The 23572-nt window shown below is 45.0% G+C and overlaps 1 protein-coding gene across 1 annotated transcript in view; it reads left to right on the top strand.

Annotated features, from left to right (window-relative positions):
• The window catches only part of exoc4 (exocyst complex component 4), a 565674-nt gene that overhangs the window by 352767 nt on the left and 189335 nt on the right, over positions 1-23572 (top strand). Inside the window, exon 10 of the mRNA XM_086010674.1 lies at positions 8318-8537. Coding sequence (XP_085866800.1) covers positions 8318-8537 — 220 coding nt within the window. The remainder of the gene's footprint in view (positions 1-8317; positions 8538-23572) is intronic.

Here is a 23572-nt window from a genome sequence, read left to right as displayed (position 1 = left end):
GCAACAGACCAAATGTAGTTAAAATCCCAGCATAGAAACAGGAGTAGGCCATTCAGGGCCTCGACCTGGTAGTGCAAGAAGCAAGGTGTGGTATATTGTTACTGTTATCAGCACAATGTACTAGTAGCAGAACAATTGAAAACTTTATCTCTCGCGACAGAGAGAAACTCATTTTTGTTGAAAAAGAGACACCGACTTGAAGCATTATGGCCACTGTAAAATGCACAAACGCTAAAGGGGCAGTGAAAGCTGCACCTAGGTTAATAAACCATCATCCATTACTCCTTCAAATTTTCATTGGCTTTGATCATTGTGTCCTTATTGCAAGTTGTGGGAAGGTGGCCTGGTATAATGCAGTTAATTCGGAGACGATGTGCATCCATATTGGGTGTCGCATTGTGTTTATTATATTGATAGATCAGTTTCAAAGACTTATGGCCAGACAGCCTTGGGTTATATTGCATTAGATAATAGCGAAAGAACTATTTGAATCCAACAATGCTTGAATATAAATCACAGTGCATATTGAATTGAAAAGTCATTCCAATTTTTTCTGTCATGAGAAAATATTTCTCCAATAGCCTGGTAATATAGAGGATAGAGGTTGTGATCCAGAGGTGCATAAACCACAGCAGTCATGCAGATGGTGTGGTGCACAAGTGTGGTGTGGTATCGTGCTGGTGTTGTTTATCAAAGTCAGGAGGGTAAAAGGGGAGAAACATAGAGGTTTCTCATGAACAGTAAGAAATCTGCTTCATGATTTTATAGAAACAGACATAGAAACATAGAAGATAGGAGCAGGAGTAGGCCATTCGGCCCCTCGAGCCTGCTCCGCCATTCAATGAGATCATGGCTGATCATCCAAATTCAGTACCCTGTCCCTGCTTTCTCTCCATATCCCTTGATCCCTTTAGCCTTAAGAAATATATCTAACTCCTTCTTGAATATATTTAATGAATTGGCCTCTGCTGCCTTCTGTGGTAGAGAATTCCACAGGTTCACCACTCTCTGGGTGAAGAAATTCCTCCTCATCTCTTTCCATAATTATAAACTGGCATAACATCATTTAAAAAAAAAAAAAACCCTCCCAACATCCCCAACTCACCAAGGCTTCTTCAACAGCACCTCCCAAACCCATGACCTCTACCACCTAGAAGGATGGGAGCACCGTCACCTCCAAGTTCCCCTCCAAGTCAGACGCCATCCTGACTGGGAAATATATCGCCGTTCCTTCATCGTCACTGAGTCTAAAGCCTGGAACTCCCGATCTAACAGCACTGTGTGATTACCTTCACCACGCAGACTGCAGCGGTTTAAGAAGGCGGCTCACCACCACCTTCTCGAGGGCAATTGGGGATGAGCAATAAATGCTGGCCTTGCCAGCGATGCCCACATCCCAGGAACGAATAAAACATTAAAAAAAATAAAGAGTAAAGTTTTAATTGTGGGGCCTGCAGATGCTGCTGTTGTCACCACAGTAGTAAAAGTAGTTGTGTGAAAGAGTTTCCTCTCTGCACACATGACAGGATATGGAAAGCGGTATGATTGAACTCACGTGTGAAAGGAAGTGAGGGCACAGAATTCTTGAGAGGTGGGAACGCACACAGGCATGGAATAATTGGTTCTCATCAATACTTCCTCCTGATGTTTATTCAGATTATTAGAGTTATGTTGCAGAATTGTTTTGGGAAGAGGTCCTCCAATACTGGCTGTAGTCTTGGGTGTGCTGTAGAACCACCTTGTTTGTATTGCAAGGTGGATTCCACAGAAGGCAAAACAACACAAAGAATTATGTATGTGCATGAACTGTTTTTAAGGCGTGCTTTGTGACGACGCACCTGGGTTGTCATCTTTCCACGGTGTCTGGGAAACTTCGTACAGGCCAGTTAACATTCCTATATGCCCTCTGATTGACCTGTGCTAACCTAGGTCATGTGGTTACCAGCAATCAATCAGATTCCACAACAAATGCAAAAGGCAATTGTTACAGTTCCACTCCAAATCTGAACATTGAAGTAAATTGAAATAACTCTTAACAATTTAAAAGTTGTAACTGAAAGTTTAGCCAAGCAAGTTGAAGTAAGTATAAAAATTCATAAGTTTTAATTGAAGGCTAGGGCCCACTCGGGATAGACCCTTATTGAAATGCTGGGACTCAGTTGATGAAGAGACACAGTCAGAGGTATCAACTGCTGGGAACTATTCATTTCCAGTTTTTAAAATCATTTTGCCTTTGGCAATGACATGTGAGACCAACTATATATTTTATTAAATGTAATAAAGTCCCTACAGTTTCAGAAGTTGGAAACTGACATTTATGGGTTACTTTACTGCTGTAATCCCATTATTTTAAGCCCTGGACAAAACTCTGAACTAATTGGCTAATCATGCTGTTATCAGATCAGCCAGTAAAGCGCTCAATGAATACAGTTGCTCCATCGGTTTTGCTGAGTCTTAACGATTTAGGTAGCTCCCTAGCTGTTAAATGCTGTTCATACATTCCCAAATCTCAGGTTATGAAAAGAATGGCCAATATATTTCACTTTTTACTGGTATATTAAATGGTTCTTGCTCAGGTCTGTTGTGTTCGTGCTAAAAATATTTTAAATCATAAAATTCTTCAGTTGCACTCCTATTCTAAGTTGATTTCGCCAATCTCAGCCAAACCAGCAGTTGGGGTGCTACAATTGCTCTCCGCACTCCGTCTAAGGAGGGGAAAAATCGGCCAGGGCACCTGCTGCTGTTCAGTATCCAGTGATTCTTGCTGGAAAGTGCATGCATTGACGTCGGGTGAGAATAGGATTAGTTTGGCTGTGATGGGCCCATCAAATTTTGCCAACCATCAAAACCTGCCATAACCACTACACTACACCATTGAACACATATTACTTGCTGATTTGATTTGGCAATTTTCCAGTGCTCTCTGTCTAATTGCACTCAAGATTGGCCAGTTTGTACAAGAGGGTGACTGGTGTCAAGGAACACCCCCCTTCCCCCAAAGATATCATTGTACAGGCTTTGAAGTAGTGGGATAAATTAAAATACTTAACAATCGGAAGTCATATGAAACCCTAGTTTTTTAATTTGGGACTGGCTGCAATTATTGCCCATCACTTGTTTCCTGTCACTTGTTTCCCTCAGAGTAATGAGCCACCTTTTTTGTGCTGAGTGGCTTTAAGAGGCCATTAAGAGTCAACCATGTAGTGTGGACTAGAATCACAGGTAGGCCACAGTGGGTAGGGGTGGCAGGTTTTGCTCCCTAAAAGACATTAGTAAACCAATAAGGGTCGTTCCGACAATCCGTCAGATTCCATAGTCAATGGTGCTCGACCACAAATTAGCAGATTTATTGAATTCAGTTTCGCAACTTGCCATTGTTGTGTCGGTACCTTTCTACCTAGACACAATTTAGGACTCAGAACTCAGAGATTCAAACATGAAGTGCTTTATTGGAAGGAAAGGAAGTTCTGGAAAGTTCCGAACAAAGAGAGCTAAACTTAACCGAGAACACCCAACCATTTATCTCCTGTGACAGCGCCACCATAGGTGGGAGGAGAACACACAATACATAACAGCCATGGTGGGATTTAAACTCATCACCTAGTCCAGTGCCATTACCACTATGCTATCATACCCTTATTACCTTCTGACTCGATTTGACTAATTATTTTTGTGAATGACTTTCCTCTTTGGTGGTAAACTGCTGGAAATGTCGTTATTCTGAGCCTGACACTGACGTTGCAATGTTGAGTTTGGGGAGAAGCGAATGGACAACGTCTAACTTGTTTTGGGGATTCAGTCAAATGTTGGAAATCTGGCAATAAGGCGTTCAGATTGTGTTCTCTCGCGGTCTGGGGACAATGAAAAATAAAAAAAAGATGTCGTGTATGCTCCTTCAACTTGCAGAGAAATTTCTGAAATTGACAATGCATTTAACAAGACCTGGACTTCCAAAAATAAGTTGTTGACAATTTTTGCTAGTGTTGGAAGCAATCATGATTCATGAGTACAGCACAGCTGTTGACCTGTTTATTTTAGATAAACAATTTTTGAACATTCTTGTAACATGAGGAACATTTGTCTAAGACTGCATGGCAGGCCTGGGCTGCACAATAAGTTGTCATCTGCTCAAGAGTTACTGAGTCACTTCCAGTATTAAAGTTCCTAATCAGAAGAGGTGATCATAATGGGATGCGGGGTAGGGGGATTGGGCGAGGGGCAAGAAATAATTTTCATTTTCCCTCTTTTCATGTCTGTCAGTGTATATACAAGCATCCACTTCACCATGTATTGATCGTCGCACTGCAGCTTGAGTGCCACAGCTGAGGTTAACATGAGCTATTAGCAATTAGGCAAACTATTAGTAAGTTGCACTTCCCTAAATTACCCGGCCAAAGATAGTAACAGCTTTATTGAACCATGTCCAAGTTCAATGGTAGCTTTAAATTTTCCTTTTTAATTCAAGTGTTTGAGCGATACTCTGTTTTCTGTTTCTCCTCCTCATTGTCTTCGCATTAAATTTTTGAAGATCATTTTAAAAACTGACAATTTCACCTTGTTCTTAGTGCCACATAAGCCAGTTATAACCAAGCTGGCCATGGAGGCCACAAGATTTTTCATGGTCCTTTTCCCTCTGCCCACCCCTCCAGCTGTTGCCTGTTGCAGTGGTTTTTCTTTTTATATATCCTGTACTAGCTGGGGGGAGCCTGGCTTTGCCAGGGCTGTTTTGGGCCGGGCGGTTTAAATTGAGTGCCAGGCTTTGGGGCCCTGTCTGTGTCTCTTTGTGAATCTGGTGCCGGGCAACATTTTAAATCGAGTCCCAGGCTTTTGGGGCCCTGTCTGTGTACCGTGTCATCACCTCAGCTTTGGACTCCCACAGCCTGGGCTGCACAATAAGTTGTGTCATCTGCTCAAGCGTTACTGAGTCACTTCCTTTGAGTCCCTTTTGCCAGCTGGGACTCATTACATCACCAAAGATACATCACCTTCCTCAGGACCCACAACCTCTGCTGGTCTCTTTGTTGTCGCAGCACAAAACATGCTGTTGTTGCACACAGGCCACCCTTCGTTGCTTCCTAGTTGCTCACTCTATCCTCTCATTTGATACCCAAATACCTCATTCCACAGCGCATCCCTCGGGAATCTTTCTGCCCCTCTGTACAGATTGAGCGCTCAGCATTATGCAGAAATTTTAAATGGACTCTCGCTTCAAACATAGTCCTTTGAGCCATCGTATTTTGAATATGACAGTTGCTTGGATGTTACATAGAAACATAGATGATAGGAGCAGGAGTAGGCCATTCAGCCCCTCGAGCCTGCTCTGCCATTTAATGAGATCATGGCTGATCATCCAAATTCAGTACCCTGTCCCTGCTTTCTCCCCATATCCCTTGATCCCTTTAGCCTTAAGAAATATATCCAACTCCTTCTTGAATATATTTAATGAATTGGCCTCCACTGCCTTTTGTGGCAGAGAATTCCACAGGTTCACCACTCTGGGTGAAGAAATTCCTTCTCATCTCAGTCCTAAAAGGCTTACCCCTTATCCTTAGACTGTGACCCCTGGTTCTGGACTCCCCCACCATCGGGAATTTCCTTCCTGCATCGAGTCTGTCTAGTCCTGTTAGAATTTTATAAGTTTCAATGAGATCCCCTCTCATTCTTCTAAACTCTAGCGAATATAAGCCCAATCGACCCAATCTCTCCTCATACGTCATTCCTGCCATCCCAGGTATCAATCTGGTGAATCTTCACTGCACTCCCTCCATGGCAAGAACATCCTTCTTCAGATAAGGCGATCAAAACTGCACACAATACTCAAGGTGCGGTCTCACCAAGGCCCTGTACAACTGCAGCAAGACATCCTTGCTCCTGTACTCGAATCCTCTCGATATGAAGGGCAACGTACCATTTGCCTTCTTAACCGCCTGCTGCACCTGCATGCTTACCTTCAGCGACTGGTGCACACGGACACCCAGGTCTCGTTGCACTTCCCCTTCTCTCAATCTATTGCCGTTCACATAATAATCTGCCTTCCTGTTTTTGCCACCAAAGTGGATAACCTCGCATTTATCCACATTGGGCAGATGCATGGCAGATGCAGTATAATCACCCAACCTGTCTAAATCATACTGGAGTTTCTCGGCATCCTCCTCACAGCACACATGCCCACCCAGTTTTATGTCATCTGCAAACTTGGAGATATTACATTTAGTTCCCTCGTCTAGATCATTAATATATATTGTTAATAGCTGGGGTCCTAGCACCGATCCCTGTGGTACCCCACTAGTCACTGCCTGCCACTCAGAAAAAGACCCGTTTATTCCAACTCTTTGCTTCCTGTCTGCCAACATGTTATTTCCAATGTTATTTCCAATGCTTGGGAAGGAGAGGTATTTTCCTTGGAAAGAGGTTGAGGGGGCCGACAGGGTGTCGCCCAAAACATCATAACGTACTACTACTCCTTACAAAATGCATCTTGAGCTCCATTTATAAATTTGCCTTCTCTAAGCACCCATTGCAAACAGAAGTAGGTATGATGTTGTTTTGAAACAATCCCTTTAGCACTGATTGTTCTCTTGAACTCCAAATATAAATATATTGACCAAAAACAACAGATGAAAATCATTGCTGAGAGTGTTTAGGCAGCCTGACTCTTATTGCTGCAGTCTTGCATCAGCTGTGTGCTACCTTCAGATCAGACTGCACAACATGGTATTGTAAATAAGATTTGTCAATAAAATTCAACCCCTAGAAATCTGGAAAACCCGTTTTCCATTTAAACTTTGTACTTTAAAGCAGAGTAATACTCTCACTTCCTTCCCCCCCCCAGAGACACTTTCCTGCCACGTGTGGTCTGACCCATTTCCCAGACTGCAATACAACAGACACAAAGGGCTCCTGGATTGTGTCACCTTATTTGACCCAGAGGCTGGCAGGAGGCACAGGCATCCATTTCACTGCAAATGGTGCACCCTGGGTATATTCAAACAGAATGGACATCAGGGATCAGTACATCATACAAAGTAAACAACTCCTGTCACAGATTTCGATACTCGGTCTGCAGTTTGGGGCAGGAAATTACATTTCTCAGCATTTTTAAGTTAGAAATAAGTCACCAGATTTTTTTTCTGCAGCCAGTATCCTTACGGGCAGCAATAACCGGAAATTACTCCAGTGCAGACCTGGAAACAGGCTGCCTGTCAGTCCACTGGACAGTAGGCGAAAGGCAGAAGGATGACAACTCTCCCTCCAAAGCTCCCTGGATCACTTTAGCATTTTCTTAGAGACCAGGAACTTAATTGAAGTTGTGGATCAAACTTGTGTCTGGCCTCTTCATGCTACCAATGTTACAGCACTGCACCGAGTCCGTAGAATTATTAATGGTTTCCCGCCACCCCCCACAACAGCTCAAAGGTAAAGGCTCTGTCTCTGACCCAGGCTCATTTCCTGATCCATGCTGAGTTAACTGATCTTGGCTGGGGCAGCATTATGGATGCTATAATTGGTCACGGCTGCCCTGCATTGGTGAAAGGAGAATCAGGCAGAGTTCCTGCTTCTGAGCACTGTACAGGGACTCTCCACTGCAAGTGTGTGCATGCTCACACTCAACTGTCACGGCTTTCCCCCATTGGGTAGCCATAAGCATTCACTGCCTTGGCTCACACGAGGAATGACCACTTGGGCAGGGTACTGGTGGTGACCACTGATTGTAGGATTGTGTCCCAGTGAGGAAGTTGAAACCTACAGAAGAGGAACAATGGGGAAAATGTGGCAGGGAAACTAAAACACAACAACAATCTTGAATGGAAATTAATTCTTCCAGAGCTATCAATTCTTTTAAAAGAAAAAAATCTATTGTAAGGGATTATGGAATTGATCTCTCAACTAAGCTGATGCAACCTGCCAGCCTCTGGGTCAAATAAGGTGACACAATCCATGAGCCCTTTGTGTCTGTTGTATTGTAGTCTGGGAAATGGGTCAGACCACACGTGGCAGGAAAGTGTCTCTGTGGGGGGGAAGGAAGTGCGAGTATTACTCTGCTTTAAAGTACAAAGTACGGGTTTTCCAGATTTCTAGGGGTTGAATCTTATTGACAAATCAGCCTGTCAAATTAAAGTGTAGAGCTCCTTTCTGCATTTGTGGTCTTTCACCTGAAAGATTGAATTTGTTTACGATGTTTACCGTATGACGAGCTGGGCACACGCCATACTCCCCTCTAACACGGTGTTCTATTTGAAATGGCCTACTCCTGCTCCTATTTATGTTCTTATGTAAATGCTCAGAAAATTGTAAGCCTACTTTTTCTTTCCTTCAGGTTCATTCAGGAGATTGAAGTTGCCATGTGGACTGGCTCTGGCAAGCAGTGCCCACTGCGAGAGTTCCTCACCATGTACATCAAGAACTTCTTCCTAAATCAGGTTCATCTCGACGTTAACAAGGAAATCGAGGCTGCGACCAAGGTTGCAGATCCTTTGAAAGTGCTGGCTGGCGCTGATGCCATGAAAGTGTTGGGAGTGCAACGGCCCCTTCTTCAGGTAGGAACGTGGTATTGCACGGCAGATGCACACACAGCTTTTGAAAGAACACTTGTATTGCACACTATGTGTACAACTACAAAACTTGGAAATCTGACATTGTTTTCTTCATTTGGATTAGGCTGTTTATTTGAGGTTTACTTTGTCCGCATGTTAAACCAACAGTGTCCTCACAATGAAAGGTCCTTTGCCACCTTATTATGTTTAGGAATGCACAGTGTCATGACGCCATCATGGCTTCACTGGTCACATCTGGAGGCATAAATACAAAGTCAAAAGTAGAACATTGTATTGACAAAGCCATTCAGCAGTGGGTATTCCATAAATGTTAATGCAAACTCCACCTTTTACCAGGTGGTAATGCTCTTTTAACCTTGCGCCTGGAGATCCAGTGCCTTAGGGCTGAATTTTGCTGGCACTCAGAGGGCGGGTTCGGAGGCAGGTCTGCTGTCAAAATGGCAGTGATTGACGGGGGCGGAAGTCCGCTCTGAATTCGCCTCCTGGTTAATTTCCTAAGTGCCGGCTCCGCCTGCGGTTTGCAGACCCGGCACTAAGCGGCGGGTCAGGCAATTGAGATACTCGAGAAGCTGCTTTAAGGTGTTTAAGCAGCATTTTACCAGGTCTTAACGATTTTTCCATGTTTTTAACGAGGTTCCCGGCGCTCGGGGATCACGCCAGGTAAGTGTGTCAGGTTCTCAATGACTCTCCATTGCTGTGAATAGTTGACGGTTGCAAAAGTGGTATAAAAGCTACCCTTTCACAGCTGTTCACTTTCCAATCTTAGAGGCTGGAGCCTTCAGGATTTGGAATACATTTTTCAGCTTTATGGAGGTTTGAAATGTTTGGAGCAAACTCTCTATCCAGTGTTACCTCCTTGGAGCAACCTCTCTCACCACTGACAGATCACTTCTGTCATCTCAACATCAGCTGCCATCTATTCCATGAGCCCTTGAAAAAATCTCACCTTGGTCCTCAGAATCCCAGCACGATCAGCCCCAATGCCAGCATCACCAGGCACACCAACACACCAACCTTCTTCGCAAACACAGGGAATCAGCACCCGAGCACATTGCTGCCCGGGAGGCCAGGAATGGTCTCACCATGGCCAGATTTAGTTCAGTCGACGCTGTGTGCCCTGTCTGCCACATGATGTGCCAGGTTGGCACCACCCCACACCAACACCATAAAGCATCCCTACAATGCCCAAGCCATTCCTTTCACACTCATCACCTCTGGGGCGGTACCGTTATGTCTCACCATTCATTGCAACTTACTAAGCCACTTCCAAAGGTGCACACCGATCTGTCCAAGAAAGCAAAGTGTTCAAAATAAAGATTTCAATGTTTGAGAACACATTAACAGAAACTTTACATGAACATTGGCGATAACACCCAACTGCCTACCCTTGTCTGTTGTCAGTTGATATGATTGGATAAGGATAAGGATGAGGCTGAGTGTGAGGGTGGCTAGTGAGATGGGGAAGTGATAATGTAGATAGAGAGGGATGGGTGGTGGTGCAGCTTCTCCAACCTGTCCTTGTAGATAAGGTCTCCCATCCCCAGAACCATTCTGGTAAATCTCTGCACCCTCTCAAGTGCCTTCACATCCTTCCTAAAGTGTGGTGACCAGAACTGGACGCAATACTCCAGTTGTGGCCTAACCAGCACTTATAAATGTTCAGCATAACCTCTCTACTTTTGCACTCAATACCTCTATTTATGAAGCCCAAGATCTCGTATGCTTTGCTAACCACTCTCTCTATGTCCCGCTCCTTCAGGAATCTATGCACATTAACTCCTGGGTCCCTCTGTCCCTCCACACTCTTTAAAGCTATGCCATTAAGTGTATACAGGTAGACTACCCTTTATCCGGACTTCCGAAAACCGAAACCCTCTAAAAACCGAAGGTTTTTCGGTCAGCGTAAGTCGTGCGCACGACATGACCAGAGTGGCGCACGACTTACAGGCCTAGCCGGATAAGGGATAGTGTAGCATTTTTCCGCACTTCTGAAAACCGAAATCGCTCGGCGTAAGTGTACCAGCCTTTATCCGCACATCCGAAACCAGAAAACCTCTGAAAGCCGAAAGTGGAGCAAAGCATGACTTCTGAAAACCGAAATGCGCACGACCACGACCCCCACCTGTAGTGTATGTAACCGTTCCACCTTTAAGAGAACTATTTTAAGAGTTGCACTACTTTATCTTGGCTGCTGTATACTGTAATACCGGCGGTGACCACACCGGTATATAAGTGCTGTGTAATGATTTATTGGGCAGTTCCGCCCTGACCTTCAACCAGTAAAGTCCTGTTAAAGTTTACTCTTGTGGTCTGTGTAGTAATTCGCAATATAACACACAGACTTAACAGTGGCGACGAGTTCGATCTTACCCTGCGGCAGAGATACATCCAAGGCAGTTTAACGGGCGTCGAGAAGAGGCATCCGCCCTCGTCATTCTGCTGAGAGAAGACTCGAGTCTGCAGAGCAAAGGAAGAAGGAAGAATTCTGACACTAAGCCTTCCATCAGCAACAGGCAGTGATCGTCCCTTCTATCACGGTGGTGAGTGAGCCGATCAGCGACGAGAAGCAAGTCGGCCACGTTGACTGTGAGTAGGGGAGAAAAAAAAAAACGGAGGATATAAGGGCGGAGAACTCGACCACGGCCGGGGAAAGGAGCCGGACAGAAGTCGGGGCCAGAGGCGCTGAGACTGGGGCAGCGTAGGGCACGGAAGCCGCGGTGCAGGCAAACGCAGCCGGTGTGAGAGACCGGGCTACAAGCGGGAACGCAGCCGGAGAGAGAGACCGGGCTACAAGCGGGAACGCAGCCGGTGTGAGAGACCGGGCTACAAGCGGGCTGGGAGACGCAACAGCGTCGAGAGACAGCTCGACCGCGACACGGGAAAAAGGCCGGGCAGCTACCGAGGCCGTGAGGCGCTGCGACCGGGATCGTAAGGCGCGGGAGGTAATAAAAAAAAAAAAACCACGGAGAACTCAGCCGCAGCCGGGGGAGGAAAGGACCGGACTGCGAGAGGGGCTGGGAGGCACGATTGAAAACCGCTGAGGGAGAGACAGAGCCCGGGAGAGCGAGGGAGACCGAGACCGTTCAAGCGAGGGAGACCGAGCGAGGGAGACCGAGACCGAGCGAGCGAGGGAGACCGAGACCGAGCGAGCGAGGGAGACCGAGACCGAGCGAGCGAGGGAGACCGAGACCGAGCGAGCGAGGGAGAACGAGACCGAGCGAGCGAGGGAGACCGAGACCGAGCGAGCGAGGGAGACCGAGACCGAGCGAGCGAGGGAGAACGAGACCGAGCGGGAGTGACAAGAGACAGCCGCGGGGGAGAAAGGCAAACGCGGGAAACCGCCATTTTCAGAGGCGGGGAAGAAGACAAGAGTGGGAAACCGCCATTTTGAAAGTAGGCGGGGAAGAAGACAAGCGCGGGAACCGCCATTTTTGAAAAAAAAAGGTTAAAGAAAAAAATTCGTTGTTGTTTCTCAAAAAGATTGTGAAGATGCCTAAGCGTGGTAACATCAGCGATTTCGATCCCGATGTGGAAGATTGGGCCACGTATGTAGAACGCATAGAGATGTATTGTAAGGCAAATAAAATATCAAATGATGATAAAGCACTAACCTTACTAAACTCAATGGGTGCGAAGACATACGGGCTATTGAAGCATCTTCTATCACCAGCTAAACCGGCGGATCAGACTTTCGCTAATATTGTTGCTGTCCTGAAGGATCATTTGAACCCCACACCGCTGATGTTAGCGGAACGATTAAAATTTTATGCGAGAACGCAACTGAAAGAGGAAAGCAACGCGGAGTACTTGGTTGAACTGCGTAGACTAGCAAAATACTGTCAGTTTGGGGAAAATCTGACAGAGGCACTGAGAGACAAGTTCGTGTGTGGGTTGTCGAAGGAAGGAACACAAAAGCGACTGCTCGAAGAGAACGATCTTACACTTGATAAGGCTGTCCTATTGCAGCATCGCACGAAGCCGCAGCGAGAGGCACTGCGGAAATGCAGCTGAAGGCAGCGGTACTCAGCGTGGATCAAATGGCTTCGGGTACAACGAAATGTTATTGTGGGAAGACAACACACGATCAGAACCAATGCTGGTTTAAAAACCAGGAATGTAGAAAATGTGGCAAGCTTGGTCACATAGCTAAAGTATGCCGGTCAGGAAAGAAGACCAGCAACAAAAAAAAGTCACCGCAGGAAAAGTGCAGCAAGGTACACAAGGTGGCTGAGAAGAGTTCGGATGAACAGAATTCGGATTCAGACTCCAACAGCAAGGAACTGGGTAGTCTGAGAATTCACAATGTGAGTAAGGAAGCTGACCGACAAACTATCTGGGTCACACTGCAGAAAGCAGGAGTCCACGTGAAGATGGACTTGGACACCGGATCGGCGTTGACGGTCATGAATAAACACGATTACAAAAAGTTATTCACACATATTCCCCTACGGGATACGAAGATAGTATTGCAAACATACACGGGGCAAAGAGTATACCCCATCGGAAAGATAAAAGTCAAGGTGAGACACAAGGGCAAAGAACACCAAGGAATGGACTTATATGTACTACCTGAGGGAGGTCCACCACTTCTGGGACGGGAGTGGATCAGGAAAATAAATATGGACTGGCACTCCCTAAAAGCAATAACGGTAGATTCCGGAAAGAAAAATGTCAAACCTGCACGATTGTCCAGAATATTGGATGAGGGCATATGCAACAGTGACAGGGACAAAGCAGAGAGTGAGAACTTGGTGAAGACAATCAGCTCAGACTCTGGAACTGATGATGGTAAGACCAGCCCATGTGCAAAAGACAAGTCTAAAATGGGCTTGCAGACTAATGATGGAAAAACGAAGGAGTGCATAATAAATGCTTCAGAAGAGAACAAAGTATCGGAACAGATTTCCACCGAACAACAACAACATAGTTTGACAGAGAATTCTGAGTCTGTCCAGTCTACAGACATGCACATTTCTGAGGAACACCGGGCTCGAACTCAACTCAATTTCAAACTACAACAGCAGTTGGAACAATTGATTCACTGTTTTGAGCAAGAGATGAATGCAAAGAAAAAGTTCTTTGACACAGAGTGGGAGAATCTGGAAAGACAGCTGAAGCAGCTGATTGAGAAAATGGAGCAGGAACACACAAACCGTCTGCGCGAGGAGGCCAAACGAATCAAAGCTGAGCAAGAAAGGGAATATGTCGAATTCATCGATCAGTTGAAAGCTAAGAAGAAAGAGCACCCTTTTGTGAGCAGTGTCAGCAGTAATAAGCCACTCAGGGAATTGGGGGCAGAGGCAAAAACTGAAGATGCTGCAGAGATCAAGTTTGTTGCTGAAAGTGCTACTTCCAGAGCTTTGCTTCAAATTAAAGAATTGCCAGTTAAAATTGTGAAACCCTTGAGAGAGAAGATTAACATGGAGAAACATCGTGTCATTTTCGAATGCAAGGTTTCCAGGTCAAATGCTGCTGTCAAGTGGTATTACAAAGACAAAGAGATTCATCCCAGTAATAAATATGAGATTGTGAGTGAAGATGTGTACAGGAAGCTCGTTATTAATAATGTCGTTTTTGAAGATGAAGGCAACTACATGTGCGACGCCATAGATGACCAAAGCACAGCAAAGTTATATGTAGAAGAGCAATCAATTGCCATCATTAAACCCATATGTGATGTGGAAGTGTCAGAGCCAAGTGACGCCATTTTTGAGTGTGAGCTTTCAGTTGCTGACGTGAAGTCTCCAAAATGGATACTAAATGGTGAAATTCTTCATGCTTCTGAATCTGTGAACTGTTCTCCGCAGAGACTGAATCTGTGAACTGTTTCCCGCAGAGACTGAATCTGTGAACTGTTTTTTACATGAAGTTGGGTACATATGTTATGATGTTATGTTTAATGGGGAATAGGTATATTGTAAGCTAAAAAGGGAGGATTGTAGTGTATGTAACCGTTCCACCTTTAAGAGAACTATTTTAAGAGTTGCACTACTTTATCTTGGCTGCTGTATACTGTAATACCGGCGGTGACCACACCGGTATATAAGTGCTGTGTAATGATTTATTGGACAGTTCCGCCCTGACCTTCAACCAGTAAAGTCCTGTTAAAGTTTACTCTTGTGGTCTGTGTAGTAATTCGCAATATAACACACAGACTTAACACCGCCGAACCCCACCCAATTTCGGATAAGAGATAGTGTACCATCCTTTATCCGCACATCCGAAACCAGAAAACCTCTGAAAGCCGAAAGTGGCGCAAAGCATGACCCGACGCTGCCGATGCTTGACCCACGCAGGTGTTATGCTGCTCTGTGTGATATTTGCTGCTCTCTTAGATATTTGCTGCTTTTTGCTGCTCTCTTAGATATTTGCTGCTCTCTTAGATATTTGCAGCTCTCTTAGATATTTGCAGCTCTCTTAGATATTTGCTGCTCTCTTAGATATTTGCTGGCTTTTAACAATTTGTGAAAATGCTAAAAAGAGCTGCAGATACCCCAATGGGTAACAGTGAGAAGCAGAGAAGGAAGCATCGCTCATTATCAATATCACAGAAAGTGGAGTTATTGCAGAAGCTTGATCGTGGTGTGTCTGTGCGACATCTTACTGAAGAATATGGTGTGGGAAGTACCACCGTATATGACCTAAAGAAACAGAAAGACAAGTTGTTGAAATTTTACACTGACAGTGATGACCATAAACTAATGAAAATTAGGAAAACATTGCATAGGGCAAAAAATGAAGATCTTGACCGTGTGCTGATTGAGTGGATTCGACAACGCAGAGGCGAACGTGTGCCACTGACTGGTTTGATGGTCATGAAGCAAGCTAGAATATACCATGAAGAACTGAACATTGAAGTTGAGTGTGAATATTCAGAAGGTTGGCTGCATAAATTTAAGAAGCGTCATGGTATAAGATATCTGAAAATCTGTGGTGAAAAAGCTTCTGCTGATCATGAAGCAGCTGAAAATTACATAGATGAGTTTGCAAAAATAATATCGGATGAAAACCTCGGTCCTGAACAAATTTACAATGCTGATGAAACAGCTCTGTTCTGGCGCTACGTTCCTAGAAAAACATTAGCAACGGCTGATGAGAGTGCACCAGCAGGTTTTAAGGATGCTAAGGACAGGTTGACTGTTCTTGGGTGTGCCAATGCTGCAGGCACACACAAGTTAAAGTTGGTAGTGATTGGAAAAAGCCAACATCCGAGATGTTTGAAAGGTGCATGCAATTTACCTGTGCATTATTATGCGAGCAGGAAAGCATGGGTAACCAGAGGAATATTTTCTCACTGGTTCAATAACCACTTCGTACCAGCGACACGAGCTCATTGCAGGCAAGTTGGACTGGAAGAAAACTGCAAAATTTTATTGTTCCTGGACAACTGCTCCGCACATCCCCCTCCTGAACTTCTTGTGAAAAGTTATGTTTTCGGCATTAACTTTCCCCCTAATGTGACATCTTTAATACAGCCTTGTGACCAAGGAATTTTACGCTCCATGAAGAGCAAGTATAAAGACGTTTTTTTGAACTCTATGCTTGATGCAATCAACAGAGGCGAAGGAATCCAAAGCTTCCTGAAAGAATTCAATGTTAAGGATGCCATTTATGCAGTTGCTAATGCTTGGAACGATGTTGACAAACCAACATTAACAAATGCTTGGCACAGACTTTGGCCTTCAACGATGTTTCATGAAGATGGACCTGCAGATGACGAGTTTGAAGGATTTCCTGTCAGTCAGGAGAAGATGATGATATCAAACCTACTCACTTACGCCAAAGGTTTATCATCCGAAAGTGTAAATACGTTAGAGGAAGCTGACATCGAAGAAGTGCTGAACATTGACAATGATGCACCTGTTGTGAATTCATTGAGTGATGGGGAAATTGCTGAAATGGTGTTAAATAAAGACAAGCATGAGGACAGTAGTGATGATGATGATGACATTGTGAACACAGGTGAAAAAATCCCCATAGATGATATGGTGACAATGTGTGATCAGTTAATTGCTGGCCTTGAAAAACGTGCATTTATCAGTGAGCAAGAGATTATGCAAGTTTACTCAATTAAAGAGAGACTGCTTAGACAGAAACCAATGTTAATGAGACAGATGACACTGGAAGAAGTCTTTAAAAGGCCGTCTGTCGTAGTCATGCTTCATCACTTGAGAATCCTGTTCCTGGCCCATCTTCAGATGTCCAACTCCAACCTGATGACAACACTGATGTACCATCTTCTCCAAGATCCTCAAGCCAGATGTAATGTACCTTTATTGCATGTTTATGTACAGGTATTTAGCTTAGTTTGTACCTGTACATGTTTGAAGTTTTACTGAATGTTTTCCTTACAAATAAACTGTACTACAGTATTTATCCCTGTAACTACAGTATTTATAGTCGTTATTTTCGGATAAGGGATAGTGTATCCTTTATCCGCACTCCCGAAAACCGAATTACCTCTGAAAACCGAAGTGTTTTCGCGCACCTTCCGAAATCCGAAATTTTCCTAAAACCGAAACACGGCTGGTCCCGAGGTTTTCGGATAAAGGATAGTCTACCTGTATTGCCTCTCCCTGTTCCTTCTGCCAAAATGCATCACCTCCCACGTCTCTGTATTAAATTCCATCTGCCACTTGTCTGCCCATTCTGCTAGCCTTTCTACGTCCTGTTGCAGTCGATTGGTATCATCCTCACTGTTTGCCACACCCCTAAGTTTGGTGTCATCGGCAAATTTAGAAATTCTACTCTATTCCAATATCCAGGTCGTTTATATGTATCAAAAAAAGCAGTGGCCCCAGCACTGACCTTTGGGGAACACCACTGTCTACCATCCTCCAGTCTGAAAAACAGCCATTTACCACAACTCGCTGTTTTCTGTCTTTAAGCCAGTTCCTTATCCAAGCTGCCACTGACCCACCTATTCCATGAGCCTCGATTTTTTGTTAAGCAGCCTTTTATGAGGAACTTTGTCAAACACCTTCCGAAAATCCATGTAGACAACATCCATTGCATTCCCTTCATCAATCCTCCCTGTTACATCATCAAAAAATTCAATCTAATTAGTCAAACACGATCTGCCTTTTACAAATCCGTGTTGGCTCTCCTTAATTAGCTTAAATCTCTCCAAGTGCCCGTTAATTTTTTCCTTGATTATTGTTTCTAAAACTTTACCCACCACTGATGTTAAACTGACCGGCCTGTAGTTACTAGGATTGTCCTTACACCCTTTCTTGAACAATGGTGTCACATTTGCCACTTTTTCCTCATCATCCAAGGCACCTCCCCCACATCTAGGGAAGATTGGAAAATTATGGCAAGCCCTTCCGCTATCTCCTCCCCCAATTCCCTTGGCAACCTGGGATGCAAGCCATCTGGACCAGGCAACTTATCCACTCTAAGCATATCCAGCCTTTCTAGCACATCCTGTCTCTCAATTTTCACCCCTTCCATTGCTCCTAACTTTTCCACTTCTACCGATATTGTGTCAGCATCCACCTCCCAGTAAACACCAATACAAAGTACTCATTGAGTATTCTAGCCTTGCCCTGCGCCTCTAAGCATTTATCACCTTCTTTGTCCCTAATAGGCTCCACTCTGCCTCTTACTACCCGCTTATTGTTTACATGCCAGTAGAAGATTTTTGGGTTCCCTTTTATGTTAACCGCCATTCTACTCTCTTTTCTCTCTTTGTCAATCTTATTTTCATCTTCACTTCCCCTCTCAATTTATTGTATTTGGTCTGGTTCTCCCTTGAAGAATTCACCTGGCATTCATCATGCACCCTCTTTTTTGTTTCATCATCTTCTCTATCTCCCTCGTCATCCAAGGAGCCCTTGCTCTGGTTCCCTTACCCTTCCCTCTTGTTGGAATGTACCTAGCCTGTACTGGGAACATCTCCTTAAAGATCACCCATTGTTCCGTTACAGTTTTTCCTGCCAGTCTTTGGTTCCATTTTACCCTGGCTCGATTCTTTCGCATCTCATTGAAGTTAGCCTTATTCCAGTTTAGAAGTTCCACTCTAGATTGTTCCTTGCTCCTCTCCATTGCTAATCTAAGTCTTATGATACGTACCCAAGTGTTCTACCCCAGACACTTGGTCGACCTGACCCACATCATTCCCCAGCACCAGATCCAGCAATGCCTCCTTCCTAGTTGGGCCAAGAACATAACTGGTCAAGGAAATTCTCCTGAACACATTTCAGAAATTCCTCCCCCTCCTTTTCCTTTAACCTAGCATTATCCCAATCGATATTTGGGTAATTAAAGTCCCCCAGTATCTCCACTCTATAGCTCTTGCATATCTCTGCGATTTCCCTGCAGATTTGCTCCTCTACCTCTCTCTCACTATTTGGAGGTCTGTAGAATACCCCCAATAGCATGATCATACCCTTTTCGCTCCTCAACTCTAACCAAATGGATCCTGTCCTTGTCCCCTCAAGAACATATTCCCTTTCCAACACTACAATGTCTTCCTTAATCAGCACTGCCACCCCACCTCTTTTTCCTTCCCTATCTTTTCTGAACACCTTGTACCCTTGAATCCTCACTGTTTTTAAGCCATGTTTCCGTTATTGCCATAACCTCATATTGCCACACGGCTAATTGTGCTTGTAGCTCACCAACCTTATTCACCACACTTTGTGCGTTTGCGTACATGCATTCTAAACCCATTTTTTATTTTTTGTAGCCTTTCTTCGTCTACTCCTATCTAATATGGTACTACTTCCGCCTCGAGTACTACTTTCTTCTCTAGTACTATCCAACACACTCACTCTTTTATGCACCTTATTCCTCTTTTCCACTCCTATATGCTGGTGCCCATCCCCCTGCCAAGCCAGTTTAAACCCTCCCCAACAGCACTAGCAAACCTCCCCACGAGAATATTGGTCCCGGCTCTGTTGAGGTGTAACCCATCCGGCATGTACAGGTCCCACTTTCCCCAGAAATGGTCCCACTGCATCAGGAATCTAAAGCCTTCCCTCCTGCACCATCTCTTTAGCCACGCATTCATCTGTTCTATCCTCCTATTCCTGTATTCACTAGCGCATGGCACTGGGAGTAATCCAGAGATTACTACCTTTTGAGGTCCTGCTTTTTATTCTCTTTCCTAGCTCCCTATAGTCTGCCTGCAGGACCTCATCCCTCTTTCTGCCTATGTTGTTGGTAACGATATGAACAACGACCTCTGGCTGTTCACCCCCCCCCCCCCCCCCCCCACCCTCAGAGTGTCCTGCAGCCGCTCAGTGGCATCCTTGACCCTGGCACCAGGGAGGCAACATACATCCTGGAGTCACGTCTGCATCCACAGAAACGCCTATCTGTTCCCCAAACCAATGAATCTCCTATCACTATTGCTCTTCCACTCTTCCTCCCCCCCTGTGCAGCTGAGCCATCTGTGGTGCCGTGGCCTTGGCTCTGGCTGTTCTCTCCAGAGGAACCATCACCCCGCCAGTTTCCAGAACTGTGAACCGGTTAGCGAGCGAGATGCACTCTGGGGATTCCTGCCCTACCTGGTCCTCCTTCTCTGTCTGGTGGTCACCCATTCCTTCTCTGCCTGCACATTGAGGCTGCTCGAGTTGCTACAATTGGCGACACTTCCTGCACACGTCGTCCAGTCCGCAAGAAGCATCCAGGATTTCCCACATGGCGCAGGATGTGCAAATCACAGGACTGAGCTGCCCTGTCATGCTTCTATTTACCAGACTATGGAGGTAATCTAGCAGAAATAAACTTAAAACTTAACAAGAAACACTCAACAGCTACCCACCAATCAGCACTTCCCTCTGTTAGATCGGCTATGTACTCCTCAGCAGAAATAAAATCAAAACAGAACAAAAAAAAATTACCACAAATACTCACCTCTCAGCTCCCTTGTGCCAGCGACACCTTTGAATTCTGATGCCACTCCTTAGCTGTGTCGCTTGCCGACTGTCTCCCTCGCAGGTAGTCCGCTCACTCAGACAAGGCATAGAAGGATATGTTGATGGGGTTAGATGAAGAGGGGTGGGAGGAGACTGATGTGGAGCTTAAACACTGGCATGAACCTGTTGGGCCGAATAGCCTGTTTCTATGCTGTAAATACTTTGTAATTTAGGACAAAGAGCGGGAGAAACTTTTTTGCACAAAGGGTGGTGAGGCTGTGGAATTCACTACCAGAGTTAGTGTTTGAAACCGAGACTATGGGCTGGATTTTCATTCAGAAGTCGGGTTGGAGGCGGGACTACAACTTTCGGGGTTGTAGTCCCGCCTCCATCGAGATGCGGCCAATCCACGCGATTTTAACTTGATTGACCTTGTTGAGCCCGCCCAGCCGGCTCAGCAGGCCAATTAAGGGCCACCCGGCAACAGGTGACGTCACAGACTGAAATTTCATCTGTCAAGACGTTTTGACAGATGAAATATCAGTGCTTCACAGCTGTTTGAAGCTGTCAAACACTGACAGTCTTACTTCTAACCTGAGTCCTGCTCCACAGACTCAGTTAGAAATTTCTCCGGCACAGAAAGCTGTAGGCTGTCACTTTTGACAGATCGCAGCCATTCTGCTTTCTGCGCTGGTGAGATGAGGGACTCGCCGAACCTAAAGGAAGGAAGGCTGAAAAGGTAAGAAAATGTATGTAAAACTTATTTAATCACTTTAGACACACCAAACACACTTACCTTTGCACTCATGCACACATCACTCACCTGAACACCGACATCTCGACCCCTCCAAGCCCTTCAACCCAACTTGGCGTGGTTTGGAGCCGTCGGGATTCCCACAGTTCAACCTTAAAAATAGGGATTAGGCTAAAAACTGCCTGTTAACAGGCAGTTAATTGGCACTAATCCCTTCCCGCCTCCTTTGAAACTGGTGTGGAGGCTGGATGGGGTCGGCTATGTCAACATTTAAGAATAGGTTAGTGCATCCTCGTGTGGAGGATAAACATGGCTGGTTTGGCCAAGCAGCTTCTTTCCATGTTGTAATTTTATGTTCTGCTTTGAAGGGATAACATTTTTTATTTATTCGTTTATGGGATGTGGGCAAGGCCAGCATTTATTGCCCATCCCTAATTGCCCTTGAGAAGGTGGTGGTGAGCCGCCTTCTTGAACCGCTGCAGTCCGTGTGGTGAAGGTACTCCCACAGTGCTGTTACGTAGGGAGTGCCAGGATTTTGACCCATATGCTTTGTTATGTAAAATTAAAATTAAAATATTCCTGCACTTTGACAAAGGCATGCTGTGTGTAAAGGCACTTTATATTTTGTTCTTCTTTAGTGCAGGTCATGGGAGATGGACGCTCAAGCGTGGCTCCCTCCATTTACAACCGTTTCTCATATCTTGACAGACTCGCATTAAAGTTCTGACGAAAGGTCATCGACCTGAAATGTTAACTCTCTCACTCTCCACAGATGCTGCCTGACCTGCTGAGTAGTTCCAGCATTTTTTGTTTTTATTTCAGATTTCCAGCATCCGCAGTATTTTCTTTTGCCTTTATAGGTGGCTTCATGCTGTGCTGGTGCCACCAGCTCCTGACGCACAGCTAGCAGCAACACCAAAGTCAGCGTACCAGCCACTAGGAGGACACCGGCCTTCTGAGCAGATAGTCCACTTTAGGGGCATCGCAACTGAACCCTCCCATTCTGACTTGACATTCATGCTTGCAAAACACTGCTGGTGCTAGAAATCTGAAACAAAAAAAGTAAATGCTGCAAACACTCGGCAGGTCAGGCAGCATCTGTGGACAGGTCAACAATTTGGTTGTGTGGAACCTTTTATGAAGACTGAAATTCATGGTTGCACATTTTTCAGCGGGAGTCAGCTCACAGACGGCAGTTTCCCAGAATCTGAATTAAACAAGACCAGTATAAAAGCAACTTTAACAGTGCACTTTCCACACTCAATTCTAAAATAGTCACTTAAAGTTATTTGCAATTGGCCAGTTAAACAAATTACAAAGAGTGTTTTGCAGCTGGCTAAATCTCCTGTTGAACACCTTCTATTCTGTCTACTGATCAATTTCAGTGGATGAATAAGTGCTGCAATTGATGCCACAATTGAGCCACATTAGATTATTCAGAGCATTTCAGACCTCGTTAAGTCTTTTTTTTGAGAACCGTCTGCTATTCAGTCTCCTATTGATCTGTTGCATTAAATTTCAATAAACTAACCTGTTGGGTCACTCGTTCTAAAGCAGCTTTTATATTGTGCTCATTTAGTTTGAATTCTGGGAGACCAGCATCCATGAGTTGGGGACTTACTTTTACCCTGATAAATCCGCGCTCTCTCTTTCAGCGGAATCGTCGATCCACAAAAAATTGGATGAACGATTCTGCAGCCAGAAGGAATGAGGGAGGCGGATCTCGCAGTGTAAACGCAGGGAGCGGGCTCATGGACACCCATCGCAGCTCATCCATCCACGAAAAATACAGCTGCAGCCCCACATTTACAGCATCCAGCTGTTTTTTAAATGATTCCAGGGATTTTGCTTCCACTACCCAATCCAGAAGTCTGTTCCAGGTGTTGATCACTGTGTTAAGAACTTCCGGACATCATTCCTGAATTGAAAGCTAAGTGGGCACATATGGAGATAAAATGTTGCTAGCCTTTATAACAACTGCTATATATATATTGTATATAATATTCTAGCCTTGGCAAGAGCACAATAAATGTGGAAGCAGCAAGTTGAGTCTCTGACCATGAAATGGTGCAGTGCGACAGAACAGTTACCCTTCCCAGCTAGAAAGCTGGCAAAATAGAAGTACTGTATCATAGAATGAGGTGGTAGCAAGGAGTGTGACCCTGATGGCCACTCCAAATGACTTGCAGCAGATGGCTCACCTCTGCATCTGGGTTGTCTGTTGATCTGGAGCCTGTGTAGCTGATTCTGCACCATCATTGCCAGGCAGGTACAGGCAGGTGTGTGAAACGGTACTGAGAGTTGGGCACAATCTACCTCTTGTGCAGTCTGAGGTGCCTGGAATCCTTCCATTGCACCTATTGTACCTCAAAAGAGATATTGGCACAAAGCCTCCTGAC

The sequence above is a fragment of the Somniosus microcephalus genome, chromosome 17 (assembly GCF_052327205.1).
Source record: "Somniosus microcephalus isolate GS21.2 chromosome 17, FLI_Smic_1.0, whole genome shotgun sequence".
Classification (NCBI taxonomy): domain Eukaryota; kingdom Metazoa; phylum Chordata; class Chondrichthyes; order Squaliformes; family Somniosidae; genus Somniosus; species Somniosus microcephalus.
Note: the sequence above shows the minus strand (reverse complement) of the source record. Positions and strands in the feature narration are given on the sequence as shown.